At 36.4% G+C, this 14,360-nt stretch overlaps 1 protein-coding gene across 1 annotated transcript; it reads left to right on the top strand.

Annotated features, from left to right (window-relative positions):
* The first annotated feature begins 8,246 nt into the window (after positions 1-8,246).
* LOC130845767 (olfactory receptor 4F3/4F16/4F29-like) lies at positions 8,247-9,188 on the top strand. The gene has a single exon (XM_057723472.1). It carries the CDS (start codon positions 8,247-8,249, stop codon positions 9,186-9,188), a length of 942 nt encoding a protein of 313 aa, XP_057579455.1.
* Positions 9,189-14,360: the final 5,172 nt, after the last annotated feature.

The raw sequence follows: 14,360 nt of genomic DNA on the forward strand, positions 1-14,360 counted from the left end.
AAACAACTCAATATCAAAATAAAACCCACTCAATTAAAAATGGGCAAAGGATTTGAACAGGCATTTCTCCAAAGGAGACATACAAACAGCAAACAGGTATGTGAAAAAGTGATCCACATACTAATTACCAGAGAAATGCAAATCAAAACTCTTGGGAAAGCTATTACCAAAAAACAAAAGATAATAAGTGTTGGTGAACATATGAAGAAACTGGAACCAATGCACATTGTTGGTGGGCATGTAAAATGCTGCAGCCAGTATGGAAAACAGTAATTATTTTTCTGGAAGAAGCATAGTCTATATCCAGGTATACCACCACAACCCATATGCCAGATGATGTGTAAGTCTGTCCACTTTGAGTGGATGCTGGATCTAAAAAAGTTTCTTCTACAGCAGTTCCAAGCTCTGTGCAAAGGACCCTACTTCTTGGGCCACATTACCTGGACTATAATGTAATTAGAAAAACTGTGGGTTGAGAAGCGATAAGATGTGAAACTTATAGCAAGCATCAGTGGGATAATCACAATGCAAATTGGTATGGTTCTGTAGCAATCATTTTTCCTAAAAACTACAGAGAAATTTATATACAGACATGGCATCCCTCAAACACAATATCATACCAAGGATCTACACTAAAGAAAGGGAGGTGGGAGTTGGCATATAACCATTGAATGTACTGTCTATATCATACTGCACCATCCTGAATCTGCTGGTATAAAAGAGAAATGAAAAGCTTAATGCATTTGCAGCTGAACCACTGGCTTGGAGATGATATTTTAAGAATGCAGTGTCATTCTCTGGAATATTGCATACAGTTAACCCTTGAACAACAAGGCAATTAGAGGTACTGACCCTCCATAAAGTTGAAAATCCACATGTCAATTTATAATTGGACCTCCATATCTGTGGCTCCACGTCCAGGGATTCAATAAACCACAGATGGTGTCTCTTAGATCTTGTAATGTTGTATTTCTATTTTCATTTGTCTCCAGGTATTTTTCATTTCCTTTTATTTTCTTCATTGATCCATTGATGTTTTTAGTAGCATGTTGTTTACTCTACACATTTTTGTGGTTTTTTTCCAGTTTTTTTCTTATAGTTGATTTCTATTCTCATACTGTTGTGGTCAGAAAAGATGTCTTATATGATTTCTGTATTCTTAAATGCATTGAGACTTGTTTTGTGGCCTAACATGTGATCTTTCCTGGAGAATGTTTCATAAACACTTGGAAAAAATGTGCATTCTGTGCCTTTCAGATAAAAGGTTCTGTTAAGTTCATCTAGTCTATTGTGTCATTTAAGGCCAATGCTTCTCTATTGATCTTCTGTCTGGATAATCTATCCATTGATGTAATTGTGGTATTTAATTCCCCTACTATTATTGGGTTGTTGTCTAATTGAAGTATCTGCATAGACTTAACATTAATTTACCCTCACTACAGGTGACCTGGCTATCATTATGGCCAAGTGCCCAAGCTGCCAATGCAAAAGTAAAGCCTCAGTACACTCTATGGTGCCACACCTCACCATACTCTCAGTAGACTCACTGTCTGTATTTTCTAGAAGGATTAAAGACTTGTCTTCATAGTGATATAAATTTTTTCTGCATACTGATTTTTCTTTCCCAACCATGGTGCTTCTGCTAGCACTACCATTTATAGACTTATAGAATACCTTTTCTACCTTATCTGTTCCTATGGTATCCCATGCAATTTTGGATCTGGACACATTTTTATAGGTAATGAAGTGTGACAACAGAATTTACTATACTTACTATGCCCCATATTCCAGAAAAAAAATCACCAATAGAGTGACAGAATGGCCTTGTGAATGTTCATTTTGTACCAACTGGGAAATGAAAACCTTGTAAGTTTAGAATGCTATCTGATGAAGTATATAAATATCTTAAACCAGTGGCCACCATATATTACCATCTGTCCTATAGCCAGAATATGTGAACCCAAGGGGGGAAAAGTCACTTTAACAATGGGACAAATAATTTACTATGGAAATTTATGCTCCCTATTCTTGTGAACTTTGGTTTAATAGATTCAGAGGTCCTAGTGCCCCAGGAAAGAATATTCCAAAGGGAACACAGCTACAACTGGCCTCTGACAGCTTGGGGCTCCTCATGTCACTGAACCAGCCAAAGGAAAACTTCTTGCCTCTAACAATTATGGAGACAAGGGCAAGAGTGAAAATGGAAGTCCATTAGCCACATATTGAAATATTTAAAAGTTATAAATCAAGGTAACAAAATTCTGAGTACAATGGGTTCTATCCTTTTACATTGATAAACATATGTTGTTTCCTCTTCTTCTCCAGTGTCTTATTATGAGTTTTTAGAACCTTTGTTCTGGTCAAACCAAATAGGTCCCTAGGGGTAAAAAGTCCCTTGATCCATGAACTCCTTCTAAACACCAGAATAGGTAGTATCACTTGATCACTGTCCTCTAGAACTGTTAATTAGATTTATTTCCACAATGGGAAGATTATATGGCACTTTTTTGCTAGAAAACACAGGAAAATCTAAGACTTCATGGAAATTTTTTTTCTTATACAGGTAAAATAGAAGAATAAGGATAAATTTAACAATAAGTTGGGGGGCTCTAGTGTCAAACATGATTCTGTTGTTGAAACTGCTATGGACATGAGTGCATGAGTGTTATTCTAAAGCCAAGGTAGCTAACATCTGGAGTAACAAATTGACTAGTAGTGGAGGATAATTGTGAAAAGGGTATTGACATTTGGAGAAGGTAAACAGACCTTTAATTTAACTAGAATCACAGTGTTAGGGTAATGTGAAAGATATTAGGAAAAGCCAAGTGGCTTCATAATGTTGGGGGTCAGCCCTCTGTTGCCAGTGATGATTATATGAATGATTCTCATCCTCTGCAGTTTGATAAACAGGTAAGAAAAATTGGTGACACATGAAACAGAAAACAAGGGTTCTTGTAATCTCAGTTTCTCAAAAGAGATAAAGCATAAGCTGATTCTCAGTGAAAAATGGAAATTTACTAGGTAGTGGTAAAATTTCCAAGAAGGAAAGGTCTTATAGATACCTGAAAAGAAGAGACACCTGAAGACCCAAATCTGAATAAATTATTTCCAGTGTAAATGTCAACTTAAAATATGATGTGCAAAATTTACAAACAAAATGAAAACTACCAGATCAATTGGTTCTCCTATATTCTTATGTGCTGTACAATTTTATAATGATTTTTTATTAATTTTACCTGTAAACTGTAAGTAGAATGCAGAAGGGTTTAGAGAAAGTTGACAAATATGATTTTTTTTTGGAAATGAGAGGTAAATGGGAAAGAGACCATAAGAAGAAATATAAAAGGGATTTAGTTTTTGAGTCGTAAAAACAGAAAGCTAAGAGATGACTTAGTTTGTTGAGTTTATGTACATAAAAAGTTGAGACACTGAAAATTATTTGTATTGCATGCAGTTATAAAAAGTTGAAAAGAAAAGGTCTTACGTTAGGGAAAGCAGACTTTTACTTAGGTGTGAAGGAGGATTTTATGGCAATTTGAAAGATAAAATGCAGTCCAGTTTAGCTGAGGCAGGTTCTAACATCTCAATATTTTTAGATTGAGAAAAACAATTTATATAAAGGATGATTTAGATTTTCAAAACTGTGAGATGTCTGTAGGTTCCTTTTGGCTTGATAATTCTATTATTTGGAACCCCAACTATCAATATTTCTTTCATCTATAAAGGACAAAATGTCTGGGAATCTGTTTCTGGAAGATAATTCTATATGGGTCAAGAAAAAGGATTAATCACAGTAAAAGGAAAACAGCTGGACCTCTTCTTTTGTAACATGTATATTTAATTAGTTAGATGATTATAATTAATGTGTCTGAGAAAAACAATTTTAAAACCTTTTCTGAGCACAACTAATCAATAAGCAATGGTGATTTCAGAACCTAATTAACCAGGAGTTTGATGATAGATATTTGATGACTTCCAGGTAAATAAACATCATACCCTCGTGTCTCCATCTAGAATCCTGTCTATGACTACTGCTCAGGACGTAAATAGAATCCTGACTATGCCTCAAATGGATTTAAAACTTTGACGTGAGTTTCACACATCAACCTATCGGTTTCTATATTTTCTAATATTTTGTTTTATATTTCTTTTCCTTTTAATATATCTTGGGAGAATTTATTTTTGACATCTCTAACTTTCTCTTTTCCAGTACTCATTTCGGGGTAACTAAGAACAATCTGTATTATCCTATTAGATTTCATATTTATAGCTCCTTCCCCTTCGAACTCACTTTTTTCAAATTTCCAGTTCTTACGTAGTTAAAGGATATTTAAGAGCACAAATGCAAATAAATTCAAATCTAGAAGTGTATAATTGATAAGGGCTTATGGAGAAAGTCTTCTAAAATACAGAGCTTTAAAACACTGCACACATAGTACTCAAATTTGTTTATAAGTATAGAATTTCTGAAGAGTGGACCCAGAAAGTAATGAAAATCATATCCTACAAATGACCTCTTACTTAAGTTAAAGTGGGCCTTCTCTTTCTCTTCTTTGTCATTATACACATATTTTCCTTAGTTCCTCTTCATTTTTTAGTTTTCATTTCGACATAATTTACTTCTTCACTTTTATAATCTCTATTTTCTGGGTTGGTTTTGGGGGGTTTTTTGTTTTTGTTTTTTGTCTCTTCAGAACTCCTCAGTCTTTTTATCCATTTTCTTAGTTACATAATCATCCATATTTTCTTGTTTTTCAATCATCCAGTTCCTCTTATATCTTTGTTGAAGTGTTATAAATACATAATCTACTGCACCTGTTACTATATGAATTGCAATCTGATTTTCCCATCTTTCCTTTGTTATGTTTAGGTCTTAATTTCCACATTATTGAAACCTTTAGCCTATATTTGATGAAGGCAATATTTTTAGTGTCTTCCTTTTTCCTTTTTTATTCTAAGCATGTGTCAGCAGTTGAGGTTACAAAAAAAAGGATAAACACAATTCCTCCCCTCAATCTGCTTACGTATAAAACTAACTATAATGTAACACGATAAGTGATGCTTTGGGGCATGAATAAAGTGCTATGACTAGGAACATAGACAAGGAAGGTATAAGTCTGCTTAGACTGTGAAGAGGTGGTAAGAAAGGGAATCTAAACATTATCACACATATTTACTTTGAGGTGTGGATTATACTTCTTTTCTAGAGAGAAGAGCAGCAGGTGGAAATGGAAAGGGGGAAGGGGAGTTGGGGAAGAAGGACCAGTATATTTAAAGGCATGTAGTGTGTGGCATTGTCAGATAATAAACAAGTGATGTCAGATCATGTGGTACAAGAAAGGAAGTAGGAAAAAGAAACAGAAAATGAGATTGTAAAGAACCATATTCCAGAAGGATTTGAATACTTGATAGCAGTTTGAGAGGCATCCGGAAACAACAACAAAAAAGGACTCATTAAGCTATTAAAACTATGACTGGTTCTGTTCTGAGAATTGTTGGATTTCTGTTTAAATAGCAAGAACACTTGAAGGAGAAGATCCTAATGCGCTTTTGCAGTAGATCTAGTGAGAACTGATGTAAGCAGGGCCAGTGAGAAGGGAAAGTACAGATACATGGCAGGTGCTTTCAGTTAGAAAAGAACTGTGACATACTTTATCCACTTAAAAGGTACTCGAAACTGTATGATTGGCACGGTATATCTAACCTCAGTACTTAACAATGAACATTTGTTATTTTTATAAGATTTTTTTGGTAGTAAATCTATTACAAATAAAATTGAAATCATTTACCAAACAGATTCCTATCTTTCCCTGCCCAGAGAAAATAACAATTCTGAGGTGTTTGGATAGTTCTTGATCAAACTTTAATATTTCTGCTACTTATTTATGTATTTATATTTAATACTATTTAAAAATCATTGTGTTTTTGAAATTTATAAATATTGTGTCACTTTACATACATTCTTTTATAACAATTTTTTCAGTCAACCTTATATTTTTGAGATTTTTTTATGGTGACAAATAACCTAGTTCATTCTGTTTCTTTTCCAAATAATTCATTACATTGTATTAACTTATAATAATTTAGTTATATATGACTTCATTGTGGACATACATGTTATTTCCTTTATGAGAGGCATTAAAGAGTAATAATTAATTGGACTGGGTGACAATATTATCTCACATTCTCAGTTCTGTAAGAACTGTAATTTTCTCCATTTTACAGATGTGAAAAGGGCCAAGAGATGAAAAGTATGTTACCCAATGTCAACAGGTAATTATGAGACAATGTGAAAATATTCATTTCATTATCCCATGCAGCTTTTAAAAATAATAGAAATAGCTGCTATAAGATTTTGTAAGAGCTAAAATAGAGGTGGATTTGAATGATGCAATCATACACAAGTCTATTTTTAAATAACCCCCAGAAGGAATCTAGAGTGAGGTTGGTGATCAACCTCAATATACTTTCAATTGAATGGAGCACTCAAGCTTTTTACTGAAGACCTGTTACGTCCTTTAGCACTCTTCAGGGCCCTGAGGAGCTTATAAAGAAATGTGAAATGTAGAACTGTCTTATCCATTTGGGGAAGTGAAATGAAACACTAGAATCAGAAAACTACTCAGGTTGGAGGAATCAAGAGTGATTTCATGAAGGAGGTAGAACTTGAGTACAGGCAACTTTATGGAAGCATCTAAAGTAGTCAGCTCATCCTGGACCCTGTTCAGCAGTTTTAGGAACCCCTGAAGAAAGAGAGATTGAGTGGAACTGATTAAACTGGCATTTTATATGATGAGTTCATCTAAAAAAACTTCTGTCCCAAGTACAGTATTTGCTTGAACAAGTAGAGTAACAAGAAATGTTTCAGCAAATGGCCAAGTTTCCCAAGACACTGAGGTACATTAATTACCTAATAGATAATTGTCAGGGAAAAGTAATCATGGAGACCAAGGCAGCAGTTACCAGTATCTCAATAAATGGCAGTCATCAGCCACAAGAGGGGCCTATCTTTCTCCAACAATTTCTACCATCACCCCATCACATGTTTTTGTTCAGGTAGACATGAACAAATAAAAGAAAATAGGGAATTGGACAGAGACCAAATCTTGGAGTCAGTTGATTGGGGTTCTAATATAAACTCTAAGTAAATTTATGGATTTGGTCAAATTATTTAATATATTTGGATATTTGTTTCCCGATCTATAATGACTTGAGATTCTCCTAAATTATGTATATTGAATTTATCAGTAGGTCCCAAAATTGAACTCACTGATTTCAGAATCTTTGACTATATGAAGATTTCCTTTTATTCCTATTCCTACTTTTGGTTTTCTTTTGAATTTTTCACTTTACTGAATTCTGCAGACTCTGGACCTTTCCTTTTTCCCTCACATGGTCAGTCTCTAATGCAAGCAAATACATTTTATTCAGTTTTTCAGCACATATTTATTTGTGATCTAAACTTTTGCTACATTGGATTGAAGAAGAGAGATGTGGTCCATAACTCTATGGGGTCATTGTACATCAAATTGCAAGAAAAGTTTTTAAGTACTCACTCACAAACTCTGTACCTAATATGATACAAACTGGTAACAGACAGTTCATAGACCTGCACCTCTCTGTGTGGACCACTTTTTCTTTGCTTCAGGGAGTCCAAATAGGAATAAGTCAAAAAATCGCTGGCTTCAAAAAGCTTAGAGTCTACTTGGTGATTTAGAATTGTAATCAACTCATTATAATAAAATGGATAGTAAAATAAATGCTAGTAATAACAAAACAAGGTTTTGTAGATGTGATAAACATTTAAGTAATACTGAAGATGAATATATTCCCACAAGTGGGGCTGGAGGAAGTATTATAGGCTTGGAAGAGATCTTAATAATGATTAGTTCTATGTGACTGGAGCCAGATCATATTAGTTTTGAACCGAAAATGAAAAGGTTTGGGTTTGAATTCCTGCTACTCTTGTTGACCATTTTGTATCTCATGTGTAACATCATGGCATCCACCCTGAAAGGAAGCAGAGGGTATTAAATGCACAGACAACTTGATGGTAGAGAACACCAGCACATGAGAGCCACCAGTTTTTCTGTGTGATCACACTGCAAAGGCTGTGAGGTCGTCTTAATGCTAAAGTAGAAACAGGCATTCACGAATATAACCTCTCTTCTAATTTACTAAAATAATTATTATATTTTAAATTTTCATCTATTATCTTCCTTCAGGTAGCAAAGCCTACAAAGCCAATGTATGGAGCAAATCACTCTGTGGTGTCAGAGTTTGTGTTCCTGGGAATCACCAGTTCCTGGGAAATACAACTTCTCCTCTTTGTGTTTTCCTCCATGTTTTATGTAGCAAGCATGATGGGAAATTCCCTCATTATGCTCACTGTGACAATGGACCCTCATTTACACTCTCCCATGTACTTTCTGTTGACCAACCTCTCCTTCATTGACATGGGAGTTTCTTCTGTCAGTTCTCCAAAGATGATTTATGACCTTTTCAGAAAGTGTAAAGTCATCTCCTTTGGAGGCTGCATCGCTCAGATCTTCTTCATCCACCTCATTGGTGGTGTGGAGATGGTGCTGCTCATAGCCATGGCCTTTGACAGATATGCTGCCATATGTAAGCCTCTCCATTATCTGACCATCATGAGCCCAAAGATGTGCATCTTCTTTATAGTGGCTGCCTGGATGATTGGTCTTATCCACTCCACAGTTCAACTGGCCTTCATGGTAAACCTACCCTTCTGTGGTCCTAATGTGTTGGACAGCTTTTACTGCGACCTCCCTCGGTTCATCAAACTTGCCTGCATAGACACAGATCAGCTAGAGTTCATGGTCACAGCCAACAGTGGATTCATCTCTGTTGGCTCCTTCTTCATTCTGATCATCTCCTATATCATCATCATTCTTACTGTTCAGAAACACTCTTCTGTGGGTTCATCCAAGGCTCTGTCCACACTTTCAGCTCACATCACTGTGGTAGTCTTGTTCTTTGGTCCTCTGATATTTTTCTATACATGGCCATTTCCCTCCACACATCTGGATAAGTTTCTGGCCTTCTTTGATGCAGTTCTCACTCCGTTCCTGAATCCTGTTATTTACACATTCAGGAATCAAGAAATGAAGATTTCAATGAGGAGAGTATGCAGACAGCTAGTGAGTTATAGGAGATCTCTTAAGTGATGACTATATTGTAACAGCCCTTATTGATTACCGATGTTCATTGTTGATAGTCAAACTCAGAAGCTCTTGTTTGTCCAACTTTGACTTGATTATACACTGATATTGAGTCCACTTTGTGTTTCAATTAGGAGGGAGGAACATTTACTTTTGAAAAGAGAGAGTTACAAATAAAGTATTTGTAAACTGAAGATTACAATAATCTTGAGCCTAAATTCCTAAGGAATAATATTTATATGAAGTAATTTTTAGAAATACCTACAAGGGAAGCTTTCTTTAAGGCCTGCAGAATATGGAGAAGTTTCTCTCAGTCCCTCCTAGTTCAAGATGGCTTCATCTTAACTTGAATACATCTACAAATACCTATTTCCAAGTATGGTCACATTCACAGATATTGAGGCTTAGGATTTCAATATGTTTGCTTGGTGAACACAAATCACCCCACAACGGTAGTGTAGGTAGTGTAGAAATCTGAAAAGAAGACTGGTTGTAGGATAGCTACCTATTAATAAATGTGAAAACAGATTTAAAATAAACAATAGAAGGAACTTTAGCTCTTTCATAGGCAATTAACTATATTTTTAAGTAATGGAGCATGTAAAGTCAGCATAAGGCACAAAAAGTTATACTCATGAGCTAAAGAATCTCTGCTAACTAGGAATATTACACATATTGTAAAGAACAAAATTTACTGCTTTTAGTCAAGAGCAAACAAATACACCAAGATAAATTTGTAATGTCATTCTAACAATCAGATTCCAGTCTTCCTTCAATATAGTATTTGGTGGCAAAGCATTCCAAAGTTTTAAAAAATAAACCCCATAAGGGTGAGCTATGCAAACTTTGCCAAAAGTTGAAATGATATATATTGACATATATCATTTTTTCTTTTCAGTCTCATTATTTAAATATTATATATGTATTTATTTATATTCATATATATATATATATAAAGTCAAGGCAAGGAGAACTGACTTCTTGAACCTTCTATAGCTTTCAATCTCTATTGTGTTTTGTCTTTTCAGACAAATCTGTCCTCTTTCAGATTTTGGTATAAGCAGATATTTTATCTTAGGATATATTTATCCTTTTTTCCCATTGACAAACAAAAACAGATCCTATTACCTTACAGTGTTAAACTTTTTTTATTATTATAATACTTCTAGTATAGTTTCAACCATCCATTTTATGACCTCAACCAAAGTAACTAAATTTATTTCACAAACAGAACTTTAAAAAAAAAACAACAACAAAAAAAACCCAGACAATAGTTTAAAGGACATAAAAGTATGATTTTAATTGGGAACTACTGCAATAGGGAAAAAGTGATGAATTTTAATTAAACTATATTTCCTATTTTCTCGTCCAATTCTTCCTTCTGATGTATTTCATTTAGACTCATTGTACTTGGACAGTACCAGATGTTCCAAATTATTTTGGCTTTTTATACTATCAAAATTCCCAATTTTCCTTTATATAGTTTGCAGTGTAAAGGACATTGTATGGTGAAGGGCCTTATCAAGTACTGAATTTTAAATATAGTGAAATCTGTATCTATTAAAAAAAAAATTCCCAGTTGCTTAAGTAACTACTTTTTGAGTTAGCTGCTTTTCCCAGAAAGTGGCCAGAAGAAATAATTTACATAACAATGTGAAAACTTGTCATTTCTTATTGTCTAACCCTTGGGGACATTAGTATATTATTCAGCAGTATTACTGCTTGGGTGCCTAGGAAAATTCTAATTCTGTCTACCAAATTAGGGGATATATTAGGTACATGGCCAAGATTTTTGTGCAGAGACAATGAATTTTTCCACAAAGTTTACATTTTTCAGAGTGTGGTCATTATTGGCTCCTAGCCTTTCTAAAACTGACTAGTTAGACATTGTTTAGATATCCTTCTTCCTTTGTTTCTCTTCCATCCGTCTGTCCATTTATTTATTCATCATCCTTCCCCCTCTCCATCCATCTGTCCGTCCATCCATGCACCCATCTCCCCACTCCCCATTCACTTATTCATTTACCCCTCCAACAGACACTAATCAGAGACACATCGGGTGATGGAAATGTTGCTGGGTGGGGGGGGGGGGGGAATGGGGGAATAGAATAATATAAAATACTCAGATTTTTCCCTGAAGAAATTTAGAGTTTTGTGCAGGGTTTCTCAATCTTGGCATACATGGGGCTTGGTAATTCTTTGCTGTGGGGGGCTATACTGTTATCACGTGGATTGTAAGATATTTAGCAGCATCCCTGGCCTCTACCCACTAGATGCCAGGAATAACATTGCTCTCCCTACCCACCCCCAGCCCTGCCACAGTCATGATAACCAAAAATGTTTTTAGATATTTCCAAATGTCCCATGTGTGGAAATGTAAAGCATCCTTGGTGAGCACACTGGTTTAATGGGAGAGACTTAAAAGAGCAGAATTTTCTTGCATTTGTTAAGTCCTACAATAAAGATATACACATTGGGGATGTACTTTGGATAAATTCTGGCTTTGTGCTGATCATTACTAGTACACTTTTTTTATTAGAGTATAGTTGCTTTACAATGTTGTGTGAGTTTTGATCATTACTAATATATTTCTGCAAAGTAGTTCTTAGCTCAATCCCCAAAAGCAATCTTATATTTCAGGAAATTATTCATTGTGACTTATGGTTGACTTGTTTTTCTCTACAATTATTTTGTTATTCCATATGATAGATCTTCAGCTGTGTGAATTTTTCAGTCAAATAGCTAATTAGACTCTACTGTTGCTTTTCCTATCATTCAGTTTCTGTTGAAATGACATACAAATATATTTAATAGAAATGCTCTTCTTGTCAGTGGCGGGGGGGGTCAAGATTGCAGAACAGAAGGACATGGAGCTCACCTTCTCCCACAAATACATCAAAAATACATCTACATGTGGTACAAATCTTACCGAATACCAACTGAATGCTGGCAGAAGATCTCATACAACCAAAGCTGTAAAAAAGATCACCACATAACGGAGTAGGATGAAAGAAAAAAAAAGAAGGAATCGGATCTCAACCTGCACCCCTAGGAGGAAGCTGTGAAAGGAGAAAGTTTCTCTCACCCTGGGAAGCTCCTTCACCAGCTGTGAGATCAGCCAGGACAGACAGGAAGCTTCAGAGGCTCAGAGGAGAGTGTAGCAGCTGGCTTGTGGCAGGCAGGACAGAGAGAGACCAGCACACAGGGTCTATACCACCTCACTGCATTCCCCAGTCAGAGACACGTACCCACTGCTGTGTGCAGCAGCTGGGTGCTGCAGCTCTGGCTTTAGCGAACAGACCCAGGGAGAGGACTTGGTTTGGTTGTGCAGAGACGGCCCACAGGGTTTGCAGTGTGGTCCAGCCTGCAACTGAGGGTGTGTATAGGACAGAGCCTGGATCCACCACAAGAGCGCCATTGTCAATGCACTCATGCTAAGTGGGGCGGTGGGGGGGGGGTCAAGGCCCCACCATAGCAGCCTCATTCTCAGCATGCTCACAGCGGGGGTGCTGTACAGCCAGGAGCTATAGGAGTGCACAAGTGCTGGCAGGTTGCTGAAATGCAGAGGTGGGGCTGAAATCTGAGCCAATTCTCCAAGGTCTGGGCTGATTCCCAGCACCCCCACAGCAGATTTGGGTATGTGACCGTGGTGGGTGCACTGGCAGATTTGTGAGCACAGTTCCTGAAGGACATCAAGGTTGACTGCCCATATTCCCACAAGTGAGGTGGGGCAGAGCACAGTGCCAACAACAGTGTCCTCTGTGAGGATTCACAATGGGTGACAGGTGATATCACAGAGCATACTTCCTGGTGGACAGTGACTGCAGAGGAATACTCAGTGGCTCCTTTCTAAGGGCAGTGCCCCAGTCCTGCCTACCTCACACCACAGCTTAGAACTGGATCTGGTGGCTTCTACTCCAACAACTGTGGAGCATGCCCTGCCTCTGACAGGCCTGTGATAACCACAGAGCAAAGAGGAGGCCACACCTAATATCCAGTACAGACTCTGGTAACCACAACACCAATCACACCCCCTATCAAAGGGATAATGGCCACCACATCCTGAGGAAAGATGTGGCAGGCATCCATACCAAAAACAGCCCTCGCACAAAAGATATGACTCATGCAAACTACACAGGGATACTCCCACATTAAAAACAGCCTTTCAAGACCATGGTAGAAAACTTTCTCCTAAATTCATAGAGTCAGAGAAATATAACTAAAATGAAAGAGCAGAGGCAACACTCTCAACTAAAAGAACCAGAGAATTTCCCTGAAAGAGCAAAGAATGAGAGACTTCTCCAGTCTACTAGACCCTGATTCAAAAAGGAGGTAATAAAAATACTAAAGGAATTAATAAAGCTTATCAAGAGAAATACAGATCACTCTAACAAAGAACTAGAAACTATAAAGAGAAGCTAATCAAAATTAGACAGCTCAATTGCCAAGATGGAAACTGAGCTAAAGGCAATAAATAGCAAACTAAATAATGCAGAACAAAAAATTAGTGATCTAGAAGATAGAATAATAGAAATCACCCAATCAAAACAAGCAGACAGAAAGACAAATGAAAAAAAAAAAAAGAAAGCAACATATGAGACCTATGGGATAATATAAAGCATGCCAATCTATGCATAATAGGGATCCCAGAAGGAGAAGAAAGAGACAAGGGGATTGAAAATGTATTTGAAGCAATGATAGTAGAAAACTTCCCAAACCTAAAGAAGGAAACAGATACCCAGGTATAGGAAGCACAGAGGGTCCCAAAAAAGATGAACTCAAACAGATATAATGCCATTTGCAGCAACATGGATGGACCTAGAGATTATCATACTAAGTGAAGTAAGTCCAACAAAGACAAATATCATATAATATCTCTTATATGTGGAATCTAAAATATCTTACAAATGAATTTATTTACAAAACAGAAACAGACTCACAGACATAGAAAACAAACTTATGGTTACCAAAGGGGAAAGAGACGGGGGAAGGAATAAATTAAGAGACTGGGATTAACAGATACACACTACTTTGTATAAAATAGATAAACAGGATCCCACTGTATAGCACAGGGAACTATATTTAATATGTTATAATAAACTACAGGGGAAAAGAATCTGAAAAAGAATATATTGACTCAACTTTGCTGTACACCAGAAACTAACGGAGCATTGTAAT

The sequence above is a fragment of the Hippopotamus amphibius genome, chromosome 2 (assembly GCF_030028045.1).
Source record: "Hippopotamus amphibius kiboko isolate mHipAmp2 chromosome 2, mHipAmp2.hap2, whole genome shotgun sequence".
Lineage (NCBI taxonomy): Eukaryota > Metazoa > Chordata > Mammalia > Artiodactyla > Hippopotamidae > Hippopotamus > Hippopotamus amphibius.

Bases quoted from the DNA above. Each gene is read 5' to 3' on its own strand.
- LOC130845767 (XM_057723472.1), top strand. From the start codon at position 8,247: ATGTATGGAGCAAATCACTCTGTGGTGTCAGAGTTTGTGTTCCTGGGA.